General features: G+C 36.7%; 1 protein-coding gene across 14 annotated transcripts in view; it reads left to right on the top strand.

Moving 5' to 3' along the window:
• The window catches only part of dock3 (dedicator of cytokinesis 3), a 210,653-nt gene that overhangs the window by 122,731 nt on the left and 73,813 nt on the right, over positions 1-14,109 (top strand). For all 14 annotated transcript variants that reach the window (XM_017713326.2, XM_017713325.2, XM_017713324.2 and 11 more), the window contains 2 exons: positions 3,166-3,314; positions 9,828-9,912. In XM_017713326.2, coding sequence (XP_017568815.1) covers positions 3,166-3,314; positions 9,828-9,912 — 234 coding nt within the window. The remainder of the gene's footprint in view (positions 1-3,165; positions 3,315-9,827; positions 9,913-14,109) is intronic.

The raw sequence follows: 14,109 nt of genomic DNA, 5'->3' as shown, positions 1-14,109 counted from the left end.
CTGCAAAAGCCTCAGGGCTGATAATTCATTTTTATACTGATTACTCATGACGTTGCCAGCTAAATTAGCATGCTTTAGTCTTGTTCCAGTAGCTGCTCAGTTGAAGCTACAGGCTCTGTAGTTGACCGTATTAGAAATTAGATGATCAAAGACATACTGCATTACCTACTCATACTAAAATCAGCATAAAAAAGTTCACTGTTAACTAGCATATTGACTTTATGAGTAGCTACCATTCCTGTTAGCTGGGGTCTGGTAGAGTTTTATAAAGTATTTGAATGCTTTTTCAGTAATCTGTGCAGACAGAGAAGGAAGAGAGCAAAGAAGACATTAAGAAGGAGGTAAATAAAGTAAAATCAATATAACTAGCTGCTGATGTAGTATATGTAGATTTCAGCTGAAAATAAATGGGTAAATATATTAAAAGTAATTTAATGAAATAAAATTAAACAGGGTTGCTGGAGTTAACAGTAATAGCAGTTTATGGAATGAGAAAGGAATAAATGAAAGGAAAAGGTACATAACAATTATGGACGGGTAACAAGGGAGCAACGAGAGACTGACAGTTGTTGTAATACACATATTCAGTAGTTAGTTCAGTCACTGTAATGTAAGTCACTTTTCTAGTTATGGCCCTGACTGAAATGCTAGTACCATTGTGCTTTTGTTTGAAACATCAAATAAAGCAATAAACTATTGGTTTGAAACTTCACTATTAAACACAGCGCATTCACAATTGCATAGGTTTACAGTATAAATCAGATATTTTCATTAACATACAGGATGCATGAGTTACAAGTACAGTCAGTCCGTTGTTGATAATAATAACTTCACATCTCCAGCTGTTCACAAATGAAGTGATTGTCCTTATAGAACCCTTTATGTTACACAAGGTCATTTTGACCTTGGTGCAAATGTGATGGGGGGAGGGGGCATAATTCCTAGTTCATAACCCTCTTAAATTTCTCCTATCGTATTTCTATCAGTTTAGCCTGAATACAAGCTCTACTGAGTGCTCACACAGGCTGGTTTTAAATAGTTACTGGTCTGCTTTCATTAACGTCAGGCTAACCTCTCTATCCTGTCTGCATGCCTCTGTTCTGTGTGAACAGTATTTGGAATTAAAGATAAAATTATTTGCTTAATTTTTACTATTGTCATAAGTTTTTACATGGATCCAGCTCCTGTAATAGATACATTTACCACTTCATGGTCTTTCATTGCTAGCCTGTTAGTCCAATAGCATGCATAACATGATATTCTAGACCAACTGTTAAATGCTGTATCTGTGCATGATAGGAACTTTGCTAGATTTTGGATACTTTAGCATACTCAGTACTCAGTATTAACTTACTCAGTCCTGCTGAGGTTTCAAACAGTAATGAGTTTTTAAACTCCAATGTTTGTTTCCCAAAACCAACTAGCCTTGGTTTCATTTGTAAATCAGCTTTTTTTTTTCATTTACAGATAGGCTAAACGAGTTTTTAAATGCGTAAAAACCTCTTAAATGCGTAATTCATTCTTGGCTTAAGATAAATTGAAATGTATTGTTTCATGGAGTGTTCATAGGGTGTCATAATCTGTTAATATGGTACTGTTTACAGATTTCTGTTATGTACACCCATTTAGCTTCCTTGAAGGTATGGTCTGTTAAATTTTTGAGCCACTTGTGCTGCACATCCTGCTGAGTCTACAGCACATTTTCCAGTGTAGACATCATACTCTGCTAGTTTAGGTGCCTGTGGGGGTGAAAATTAATTTAATTTGGATACAAAAATCAAGGCAGTTTTTGAGCGGGAGAAGCACTACACTTATAAGTCTACAGGGAAACAAGCTGAAATGCCAGTACTCAGTGCCAGGGAACACACAAGGCCTTTAACAAGCATTTTAGCAACGCACATCAAATAGACAACTTCTCTAAAATATGTATAATATGCATTTTGATGTGTTAAAAGGGAATTTTTAAGGAATTTCTGAATGCCTTATTCTCTGTGTTTGGACAGTGAAGCCAAAGTGGGCCAAATGCTACTCATCATGCTAAAGATGGATTGCTCTTTCTCCCGTTTCCCCCTCGTGTCCTGAAATTTGAGGTTAATCCCTGTGGTATCTCCCCAGTGGCTTTACTGCCTCTGCAGGAGGATCAGAAGGTCTTTTCCTAGTTTTTTCTTTTGCCTAAAAAGCCATAAATCCAATATGACAAGATTTAATAGGAAATATAAAACAGTAATAGATAATTAAATCTTATATAACTGGTAGCCTAATTATATGGTGATCAATTACTTCTATCAATTACTAGAGAGACCTAAAAATAAAAAAAATAAATACTGAAAATAGGGGTGGGCAATATGACAAACATATAATATCACAATGCTAGAAGACATTATTACAACATTCATCACAATTTTTCTGCTAAGTTGGGGCAGATACATTGCACCAGTAGTGTCACTTTTCCAACAGTAAACAACACAATGTTGTTTTTTTACCAAATCACCAATCACTAGAACAAAAGATGTAATGTCATAAACATTTAACTAAACATATGAAAGACATCATGGATTGATTCTAAACATTTTAAACATGGGATGATTGCTTTACCATCTTCAGGTGATCTGCTTTATTGAGAAGCCTGTCCCAGGATTGACCCAGCTATACAGATATGAGTATCTTCTTGGAATGATAGGCTTGTCGTTCTGACAGAATCGGGAATATGCTTGTTCTGAGCCTCAGAGGTCTGGATGGGAGTGGAGGCTGCAATAGACTTGTGTATTTTCCGCTCTGTTGTCACTGTTATAGCATGTCAGAGGACTGATTTTGGCAATTTGGACGCTCTGCTGGTTCTCCTGGACATTTCCAGCCAACGTGAAATTACTCTGTGTAACAGTTTGATCCTTGAGACAGTTCAAACGCTGCGGGAAACCAAATTCATGGCTGTTGTCTCTCAAAAGTGTGCCAGTATTGTTCTTTCTTTTTTGTGTTATTTGTAAAGAATGTACAGTGCAACTGCAGTGGTGGTCACTCAGTATGACAGTTTGTCACAGTATAGTTATTTTGTGTAACAAAAAATGTTATCATACAAATTGTTGTCCACTAACTAGTGTTCTTTTAGGGTAAAGAACTTCACCCTTGTCAACTCACCTGATCAACTCTTCATTATCTCCCCAACAGAAGCATAAAGTGGACCTCTTCTATAAGCTGCGCCACGTGATGAATGAGCTGATCGACTTGAGGCGGCAGATGCTTTCTGGTCACCTAACCCAAGATCAAGTCCGTGAAGTCAAACGCCACATTACTGTACGCCTTGACTGGGGCAATGAGTAAGTAAACCTCCATTATATGGTGCTGAGTGATATTATAGTAAGTTATGATTATTTTGAATAGTCATGTCACGCATATTGTTAGCATTTACAGTATTTCTAGCACTCTGGCCAGTTGCACTGAAGATTTCTGTTAGTCGAATTAAAACTGCCTAGTAACTGATTAACTCATTGGAAATTTAGCTTATTATGCTATACTTATGTTTTATCAGTTGTTAGATTTTTTGTTTCTTACATTTAATACAAATAAAAATAATTTCCATTCCAATTGTTAGCAAATATTGTGATACACATCATGTGTGAAGATTTAAATGCCACAATCTTTTTTGCCAATTTTTGCCAGTATCGCCCATCCACAGTTATATAATACTGCTAGTATCAGAAACACAAGACTAAGCAAACATTGCCTAGTATTGCCACATTTCTACCAACCTTCTGTGGAAATTTCAGATTTACAATAATGAAGCTAACCTTTTTGTGCCTCACCTTCCTTCTTTCTGAGGGTGCATTACATTTTAGAGACCTTTTCCGCTCTTAGAGTGTCAGAGATCTTAAGTAAGTATTTGACCTTTGTGCTCATTAATCATCACAATATGTTCTACATACCTAATGAAAAAGTAGACGACTTGCTCTCTAGCGAGAAACTGCAACTCCCAGCCACCCTTAATAGAGTGATTGCCTCATATATCCTGAGCACACAGTGTGGGCTGTCAGTTTTATTTGGAGATCAGTTGTGTTAGACAGGCTTTGCTTATTATCTTTCAGTCAGCATTCTGGACTCAACTGTTCCTATTGGAATATATAGGAGTGTATAATGCAGTAACAAGGTTTATAGGCAGCTGAGGGTCAAAGATGAATCAAACTGAATTTGAAGGACATTTCATAGTATTTTGTTAGACTTCGAACACTTGGGTGACTTCACTGAGATGTTTACAAAAACAAGCATTCTATGCTTTCCAATGCCGGACAAGTATCAAGGTTAGGTACTAATTCAAGGTTTTTTTTCTGCAGGAACTGTAACAGTCGGCTTAGATTATGAAATACATTAACATCAGTGACATTTACATTGAAGGGGTGGAGCTGTTCTTCAGCTGTTTCAGTATTGAGTCTATTTGTAACTGTACTAATAGAGATGCCTCATTATTTCCCATCTGTATATGGAAATGCAACCATCTGCTCTATAAAAAAGTTTTCAAACTCAAAAAGACATATTTCAGAAGTGAAAGTGTACAGTATTGGCTTGAAGTCACTACTTGGATTCCAGTGACAGTGGTTAAGGCTACTACCAGCAACTAGAGCTTTAACAATGTATATCAAGGGTGGTACCTTGGGCCAACCTCTTCCAAATGATAATATCTTCACAAGTTTCTGCTAAAATAAAAGCAATAAAGGTAGGCACTGGTTTTGCACAATATTGTATATTTTACTTCTAAAAAAATTAGTGTTGACATTTAAAACTCTCACTAATAGAGCCCAGATGGTTGTATTTCCATTTGCAGATGGGAAATATGAAGCATCTCTCTTAGAACAGTTACAGATTATGAATTTAATACTGAAACAACTGAAGAACAGCCCAACGTCTTTAACATAAATACCACTAGCAGATTTATCACTGTGTTCTATTATCACAGCCTTTTACAGTCCATATATAAAACAAATCTGAATTAGGAGCAAACAACACATGAATATATCCTATTATACACTTTAAGGTTAACAGGAGGAAAGGGGGTCAAAGGCCTTTATTACAGATAAGACAGCACAGATTAGCTCCCCATTTCCAAAATTGGGTTTCCGGGCAAAGCTCTGGAACTGTTTTATTGGAATATATGTTGTTCTCACGCTGGGTCATGAGGTATAATTGCTGCTCAATTTGTTATAGTAATTACCAGGACCCATTCATGCATGCATATACAGACACACGGTCTGACCCCAAACCTTCTCCCTGCTTCTGGCCTACATTTAGAATGGGGCAAGGTAATGGGAAATTATCCCTTTGTTTCATTATGGCAAGCATTCAAAGAGATGGAGTAATTTCTCTCATTATAAGGTCCCTAATTAGAGCTAACAGGTGAGGTGGATGGTGAGGTTAAAGACTGGCAGCGAGCGTATAAATGAATTACAAAAGGCTCAAATCTTCACACAGGAAGTTTTCTTCCCTAACCAAATTAACAGAGAAAGGCAGGTCTGTCTGTCAAAAAAAACAAAACATTTTAAGTAGAGGTTGTAGGTTTTTCCTTTTTAACGAAAGCAATGTTGTAATTCTAAAGTAATGTTATCATTTTGTTATCATACTATACAAGCATTTCTCCTCCAAATGTCACTGGATCCTCTGTTAGGTTGTTAGGATCCAGAACACATCTTCTGCTACTAGCTAACACTGCTGTGCACTGATTTGATTGGCAAACATCAGCAAAATATCCCACGCAAACCAGTAAGCTTTTTCAGATGTGTAACTAGCTGGTGCTGTTGTATAGTAGTGACAAAGGTTAATAGTAGACTTAGTTTTATATGACATCATAATAGTGCACAATACTGTTAGCTTGCTTGTAGCATGTGAATGAAATGCTGAGGGAGATGAAGAGGCGGAATGCAAGCGCAAGGGTTTTTTAATTAAATTTATAATGAAAAGAATCTATAACGGTAACGAAAAAAAATACCAATGATCAAAATACTAAAAGAAAAAGAAAACAAAAGTTGAGGGTCATGAAGAAAAACAAAATGCAATTGGAAAAGACAAGAGGGCCTGTGAAACATAAAGCAAACACAAGCAATACACAGAGAACAAATAAGAAACACTTGGTGCTAATGAGAGAGTGGGGCTACATATAGGGACAGATAACAAGGAGGCAGGACATGGGAGGAGACTTGAACAAAAACAAAAGCACATAGCCAGACAAACAGGGAAGGTAAACAAGAGGTAAGAAGTCACAGTATGTAGCTTTATTCATATTTCAATGGCCAAACAGAGGCAACCTTTGAAATCACCTTCCATTTTACCAGAGAAATCCACTTAAATCAGTAGTTCCTAATATGTACAAGGTGCTGACTACAGAACCACACATAACTTCAGACCTCTAAAGTCTTTTGTTCTAAGTCTGTCAGAACAAATGCACAAATTACGGTTTTCAGTGCAAATTCAGTGCAGAAGACATGTTTCCTTTTGATTTGAATCTGGTGAAAAGGTGGTGTGTTTGTTGTCAGTTTTGTTTTGTAGAAAGAAACAATCCTTTTTCCATGTTTTTGTCATTGCAGGCTCAAAAACTGTCAATACAGAATATAAATGTAATTTATTGTGGTACTGACTAGAATTATGCTTTTAAATAGTTGTGTTTAGTGAACAATTTTGCCAAACATAATGTACAGTAGTAACCCTGAACTTTAGGGTTTATTCTGTGAAACCTTATTAAGCATGAGGTTGGATATGTTCTTGCTTGAAATATGATGCATATGTCCAACCAGTCTAGATGCAGTCCTTTAAAATTGAATGACCTTGGGACAGCACAGAAAGGCCAAGTACATTTTAAGATTTTTAAGTGTTTCATCAATGCTGTGCACAGCATGAACTTGCCTTACTACAAATACAGGAATATTTCATTGCTCCACCGTGTCCTGTTTAAAAAAGCATTTAGAAGAAGCACCCTCTCTAGTCTGAAATCAGAGACACTCAGCACTTCCCCTCTCCGAAAAACTTGGCACGCTTCACATCCAGTCCCAGTAATCCCTGCTCAATTGGTCAGTGTTTAAACAAGCAGTGTGGAAAAGCGCCAGTGTGCGAGATAGACCAAGGCCTCCCAAGTACATAGTCAGTCAGTGATGGAGATGGAGATGGATTACTGCCGTTCTCCTCTCGTCCTAAATAGACTCGGCCTAAATGACTCGACGGTGGAAATTAGGGAAATGCTAAAATCTGTCATTCACTGTCAGGCTGAGCATGCTCCTGTGAGCCTCAGACATTGACACTATGTCCCATATATAGAAACACGAAGCCAGCGGCTTTTCTGCTCGCTGAGCAAATTGGTTCGCTTGGGCTGTGGAGGGCCACGGTGCTGCCAGGTCTTTCACCCGCTTAAGAAATATTGTTTTGTCATGGTGCGATGGCACAGCTGGGAGTTTTTTTCCGTTACTTGAGCTCCTCTTGATTTTCTCAGTTTCTCTTTGGCTTCTATCATTTAGAGACATTCTCCAGCTCTCTTTGTTGTATTACAGGAGGAGAGAGAGAGCTTTGCACACCTTAAATAGTAATATGTGCTGTTTTTGTAATCAATACCAATTATTCATCCAGATGTCCTTCTCCCCGGGCTCTAGATTCATTTGTGTACATACAATAGTTGTAAAGAGGTGCAAATGCAAACAATACAGTTTTACATCACTAGGTAAATTTAGATTTTATATTGAATGTATTTTAGCCTCCTGAGCTTGCATATTTGGTTACTCAGAATAAGGTCATGGAGTTCATTCTTTTGAAGGATGATGGAGGACACGGTAATTGAAACCAACACTCCTCTGGGGCCGTAGAAGTCAACATACTGAAGTGTGTCAACATCCATGTCAGCTTTATTCAAGCCACTTTTCTTTCAAGGTTGTTCATGGCAAGACACTTTTAGGCACTACACTGTCAGCAGAACATTGCTGGCACATCTACTGCTGGGTGCGTGAGCAGATAATTGAGTAAATGGGATGAAATGGAAGGCAGTCAGTGGCACTTACCCATCTGAAAGTTACACAGGAGCCTGAAGGGCAAAGTGGAGCTGTTCAAGACCTTCTGAAAGTTGCATAACAGTATTTAATTAAGAGTACCTAAATAAATTGACTTATGTGTGGGGAAAATTCATTGATGCTTATGTCCAGTGTCACTGATCATTATACAGAGCAAAAAAAAATATACCGACTTCCATTCCTCAGTCTTGTAAGTGCATAAAGTGCACATTATATATATTTATTTACAGTCACTGAATAATCTTTAGTAGTGACATATGGTTTGTTTAACGGTATTTGTGTGGCACAACAATATTGATCTTCTCTTTTAGCAATTTTGACAGATAGCAAAAGCTTAAATCAACGTTAAGTTCCCATCCTTAATGTTTACAATATGGGGGAAGCTTCCCTTTGATAAAATTCAAAGCAAAGTATGTCTGGTATGATCTTTTAGCACAAAGTAGCATCACTCAGAAAGTATGAGTTGGTTAATGTTATTCTGAAATCTTAAATATCATGAAATACCATCATAAAAGCATGTGAAATTATTGTGATAATGAGTTTTATCAGTATCAACCTGCAATAGATTTTAGTAATATATGACTAAATAATAAGTGTTAAGATTATTAACCTTAAGATTACAATAAGCTTGAATTTTAAAATAGGCTTGATGTATAAGGGGTTAATTCAGATGGTTTGAGCTAGAAACGTGTTAGCATAAAGCTGTGGTTGCTCTGGACTATTTCCTTGCTATTTCTTTTGCCAGGGTGGAGCAAAAATCTAGCAAGTATGGGTGTTCCTGTTGTGATGTGGACTTGGAGGGGACATAAATGTTTGGTGAACAACTAAGATAATTAGCTAGTTTATGTTTTGCAGCTGTGTCAAGTATTGTTGACTGAGGGACAGTTCCTGCATTTTTTTTTCTTTAAGCAGATACCCCCAAATTTACAGTGTTAAAGTTCACTTAAATGAAAATAACCACTATCACAAGCGAAATCCTTGTTTACATTCCTGCATCCTTTCCCATTTAAGTCAGTTTGCTTTTTCACCAGGCAAATTCAGTCATGCTGGTACATTGGACTGTGTCTGTAATATGTAATCCCTCTTAGTTTACCATTCTATCTGAATAACCTAGAAAAGGGTGTATGTACAATGTCAGATTTCTCTTATACATGGAGATGTGCTTTTATCAGCCCTGCTTTATAAAAGGTAAAGTAGAGATGTTATTAAGAAAATACTGACTGTTGTATTGTGACATATGTTGCACCTTGCAGCGTCGATTAAAAGTCCCCTTATTTACTTGCAGGCATAATATAATGTATTCATGTAGTTAAGAGTACCTTGAAGCGATAAATGAGAAGCATTCATCTTACTCATCAGCCTGTTCTGTAACTGCATGTAGCTCAGCAGCCTTTGCTTGATCAATGTGTTCTAATGGTTCAATAAATTAATTAGTGTTTGTTTTTAATTTGCATTTATTTTTACGGCATCCTGTTTGTGTCATGGTGGGACAAATTTGAAACCTCAAATCTCAAGTCTCAATTTACTACTGGTGCCCCTAGCAGTGTACTTCTGCATACAGCGAGGCACACACCTGTTAGCATAACACAGTACAACAACAGCTATGCATTTGTGGAAACCTTACGATCAGCTTACTTAATGCATGTTACAGCCACCACAACAGGTTCAGCTATCTTTGATTAGCCACTGTCATTCTAGATATTTTAAAGTTGACTCTAATCAATAATCTAAATACTCTTTCTTCATTCTTGCCTCCAGCACTCCTACAACTATATCTCCTTTTGTTTTCTTCAACAGACACTTAGGCCTGGATCTTGTACCAAGGAAAGACTTTGAAATGGTAGATGCAGACCAGATTAGTGTTTCAGACCTCTACAAAATGGTAAGTGTTCCAGCCGCTATAACACACACAAACTGTTTGCAAACTGTGATCACCATAATCACTTGTTAGCGCTGGGCAATATCACAGATATTAGCATGTGTGTTAAACAAAACTGCTAAAAGGGTCCACAGTGTTACCTTGTGAAAGAGCCTTCACACTGATAGTTCAATTTACAGAAAAAAGAGGTGTAATGTTCCATCATGGTAGCTTTGTTCAACTCAAAAGACGTCAACACTGTGCTTGGTCTGTTAAATATTGTTCCTCTGTGACATTCGTCAGACATTAGTCTGACTAATATGCTGGTACAGTGCAGGAGCATATAATCACACATTTTTGAAGCAGTTTTATACACATAACCAATGTAGCCGTTGCCAGGAGACTGCCTGTAGGGTTGACAATTAGAAAATAACAGGTTCCACTTTGAAATACAGTGACATTCCCAAGATGGCTCTGCTATATGAATAAATTGCATGTTTTATTCATATTGGTAAAGAAAGTGGTGCAATCGTGACTTGAGTGGTTCAGAGGAAGCCTTACAGCCCATCTGCGAGTTTATAGGTTAATAACAGTGGAGATTTAAATAGGAATCGATTGTTTTATAAAGGTCAAGGTAAATTAGGGACTTCTACATTGTTCAGGGAAATCTTTGCTGTGTCTACTTGTTCCTGGCTGAGATCTTTATTTTATCAATAACTTATCAAATATCAAAAATTATTAGGACTGGACACAATAATTTGAATATTTAAGTCCTCATTTATTTTGTAGGTATCCGGTCCTCTGTTTGATATTCAGAAGCTTCTTGTTTTAAGCCGCAAAATTCATACTCTAAACTCTGGTAAATTTTATCAGCAAAAGCCTTTAATTACAACAGTTATTGTTAATGTAAATGCATTATTGTTGGTTTAGTTAAATTCATCATAAATGCCAGTCATCCATGTGACCTTGATTCCATCACTTTTCACATGGCCTTGGAAGCTCACAGAGTAAGAAGAAGAGCTCTCTGACTACTTCAGATTACAGCACGATGATAAAAATGCTCAGTGTAAACCCTGTGATAAGAGGTTGGAGTACCATCGAAGCAAGACATATTTGAGGAATCCTATCAAATAAGTAAGCATAGTACCATTACCTCTGACTCAGCTCTGTTACGTAACCACTACAGGTGGAAAAAAAAGGTTTTTCTCATTTTCTTTTCTAATTAAATAGATTTACAGCATGTTTAAAACTCAACAGTACAAACAGCAGATCTGTTTATTGCAGTAAAATCACTGTCATGTGTTTATTTTTCACTGTATCAGTGTTGTCCACATAGCATTAGTACATCGCAGGAGCTCGTCTGCAACTACTGATCCACCAAGATCATCACATTTAGTAAACTGTTATTTAACATGGTAACAACAATGTATAAATTAATTGTGCAGCAGGACTCAAGGGCTTGCTTTTAATAGATGTAAGACGACTAGCACAAGCGCTGTGGACTGGAGCATTACTTAAAATGCAAGCATATCTGTTACATCAGAGCATTGTTGGCCAATTTTAAAACGGTTAATTATGCAATGTAAATATCATTGTTTTTAAATGTGAATTTTGAATGTAATTAAATGTACATTTAGGTACTCTTTCAGGTATACCAACAAGTATTCGAAGCCAGTAAAATGCTGTTTGGGCCAGCCCTATAAATTATTGATGACACATTATTTGAATAGGCTAGTGTAGATGCTTAAGGCACCTTTAATACACATCATTGTAAATATCTATTCATCTTACTTCAACTTTCTTCCTGACTTTTGACAATGCTCACTTTGGTGTTAACCTTAATCTCAAACCAAATCTTAAGCCGTGCCCTAATCTAACCTTTGTTCGTCTCCTTATTCCAAACATGATGTGTAGTGAATTCAGCAATTTGTTAATTAATTGCACACATCCAGACAGTTCAAAGAACTTTGCAATTAAAGTTGGATAGTCTACTGGCCCAGAGTACAGATGATGTGTTTAGGTGTAAACATATTACAACAGTTTATCCATAGACATACAAATGTTCCTAAAAGATCCATATGAAGTAAGCATGTTATGTCTTAAATGCTTATAAAATATAAGTAAAAAGTTATTATTATTATTATTAGTAGTAGTAGTACTATTATTATGTTTCCTGTATGTGTAAAGTGTGAAAGTGTGTGTGTGTGTGTGTGTGTGTGTGTGTGTGTGTATGAGTGATTACATTTACTCTTGTCTTCTGATACTTAAACTATTTGTCTTTTGCTCAGCACTATTTTCAGTTCTGCTGCCTACTACACCTCTCCCACTACACCATGTGATGCTGAAGTACCTAAATATACTATCTTACTGCAAGGCCTTCAAATCAATGTTTGCAATGTTGGAGGCTGAATATTGGCACTAAGCTCTACAGAAAACATCATCTAAAGATAGCATGCCAGAAAGCATTCAAACCATGGATTTATAGTATACATAAATCATATGTGTCCAAATAGGTTTTTCAAACAAAGATGTATTAATTGAACATTCACATGTTTAGAAATCAGCCAGCTAATTATTTTGCACATCGTTTATGCATCATACCTCTAGGATGGGGGCAAACGTATGTTTTCGTTATTACAACAAAATATAGCCATCGTTTTTTGTTTGTAGCAGTACACATCACAGATTAATGGATTAAACTGTGTCTCAAAATACCTGATGCAGAAAAAACACCATCAGGAGAGGACAGTGGCCAAAGCACTGCCAGGACGATCGTTACAGTGATGGTGGAGGTTGGCATAGAGCAAGCAGTGCCTTGCTGGCCTTGGCACTGTGGTCTGGCAGCACCACAGGACCTGTTGGCTGGCGCTGATTTTGGAGGGGAGATGGCAGGGAGGCTCGCTTCTCACCTCCTCCTCCTCCTACACTCATTTTTCATTGCCATTTTTCCTTGTCGCAAATGAATTAGAAGCACACGGTTCGATAGCCAGTAAAAAACAGAAGGAACCAAGGGAAATAGGACAAGGGAGATAAAAATCAGACTTTATATAATTCTTTTTAAGTATTTTAAAGTAAGTTTAAAATACAGTTAATTTGAAGGCTACATAATGACTGTGTAGGACAAGCATAAGCATTGAATAATATGTTTAATACTATTTACGAACAGCTTATGTCAGCATTTGCAAGGTGAAATGAGATATATTTTATGAAGTAAATGACATTGTATTGATATAATGGAAAAGGAATTGATTTTATGAGTGTTTGATGTAAAAATATTTTCCTTTCACTTATTGCAGAGCACAAACAGGAACACAGCATTTTCAACACTACTTAGATCCTGCTACATATATTTGATGAAACTATGCAATAAACATGTCATGGAAGTTGTCATAGTTGTTGTGATCTGTCATAACATATTTTGGTCAGTAATATAAGAGTGCCATGTCACCATTGCTGTTTATTATTATGACAGGTGGCATAATGTTTGCTTGTCACATAATAATTTAAGCTATATACTCTAGTTAGCCATCATGACATCATACATGGTGATGAGAAATGGTAAGGGTAACAAGATGCTGTTTTATTGCTAGACATAATTAGTCATGTTCACTCATGACAGCATATGACATCTTCCGTAACATGTTTATGACACAATTCTATTAATAAAATGTAGCGTGGATTAGATAAAATGTTTAAAAACGTTTTCTTTTATTTCATTCTGTATCAGTTCTGTTCAGTGATTACACTTTCCCATAAAGAAAGCCATCCTTATGGGGATAGACTGCATTTAAAGTGTTACATAGTTGGTAAATCATTGTTGAATTGCTATTGTATTAGCAAATGTATTATAAAGTGACATTATAAAGTTGTAGCAGAGCTAGCCAGCAAATGTTGCATCAGGTGCTTACCCTGTTTAGCTTGTAGAGCCCACAAGCCAAAAGCTCCAAGATCAGATGGATCTAACAAGAGAACAGACTGCTCGAGTTCTTTTTGGAAGAGGACTTTTGAAGTTGTATGATTCAAAAGAGTTTGTGGAGGCCAAGGAATTCCTTGCCAGTACCAAAAATAACAACAAAGAGTGCAGGGCTATGAAGTCTGCACTTTTTGTTGCCTAAAAGCAACAACAACAAAAAAAAACTGCTGTAGTACACCTTCAGTTTTTGCAGTTTGTGTAGTGTATTGTAGCCTTCTGAGCCATATTATAGATACATTTCACAGGGT

The sequence above is a fragment of the Pygocentrus nattereri genome, chromosome 21 (assembly GCF_015220715.1).
Source record: "Pygocentrus nattereri isolate fPygNat1 chromosome 21, fPygNat1.pri, whole genome shotgun sequence".
NCBI lineage: Eukaryota > Metazoa > Chordata > Actinopteri > Characiformes > Serrasalmidae > Pygocentrus > Pygocentrus nattereri.
This window is presented reverse-complemented; position numbering and strand designations above follow the sequence as displayed.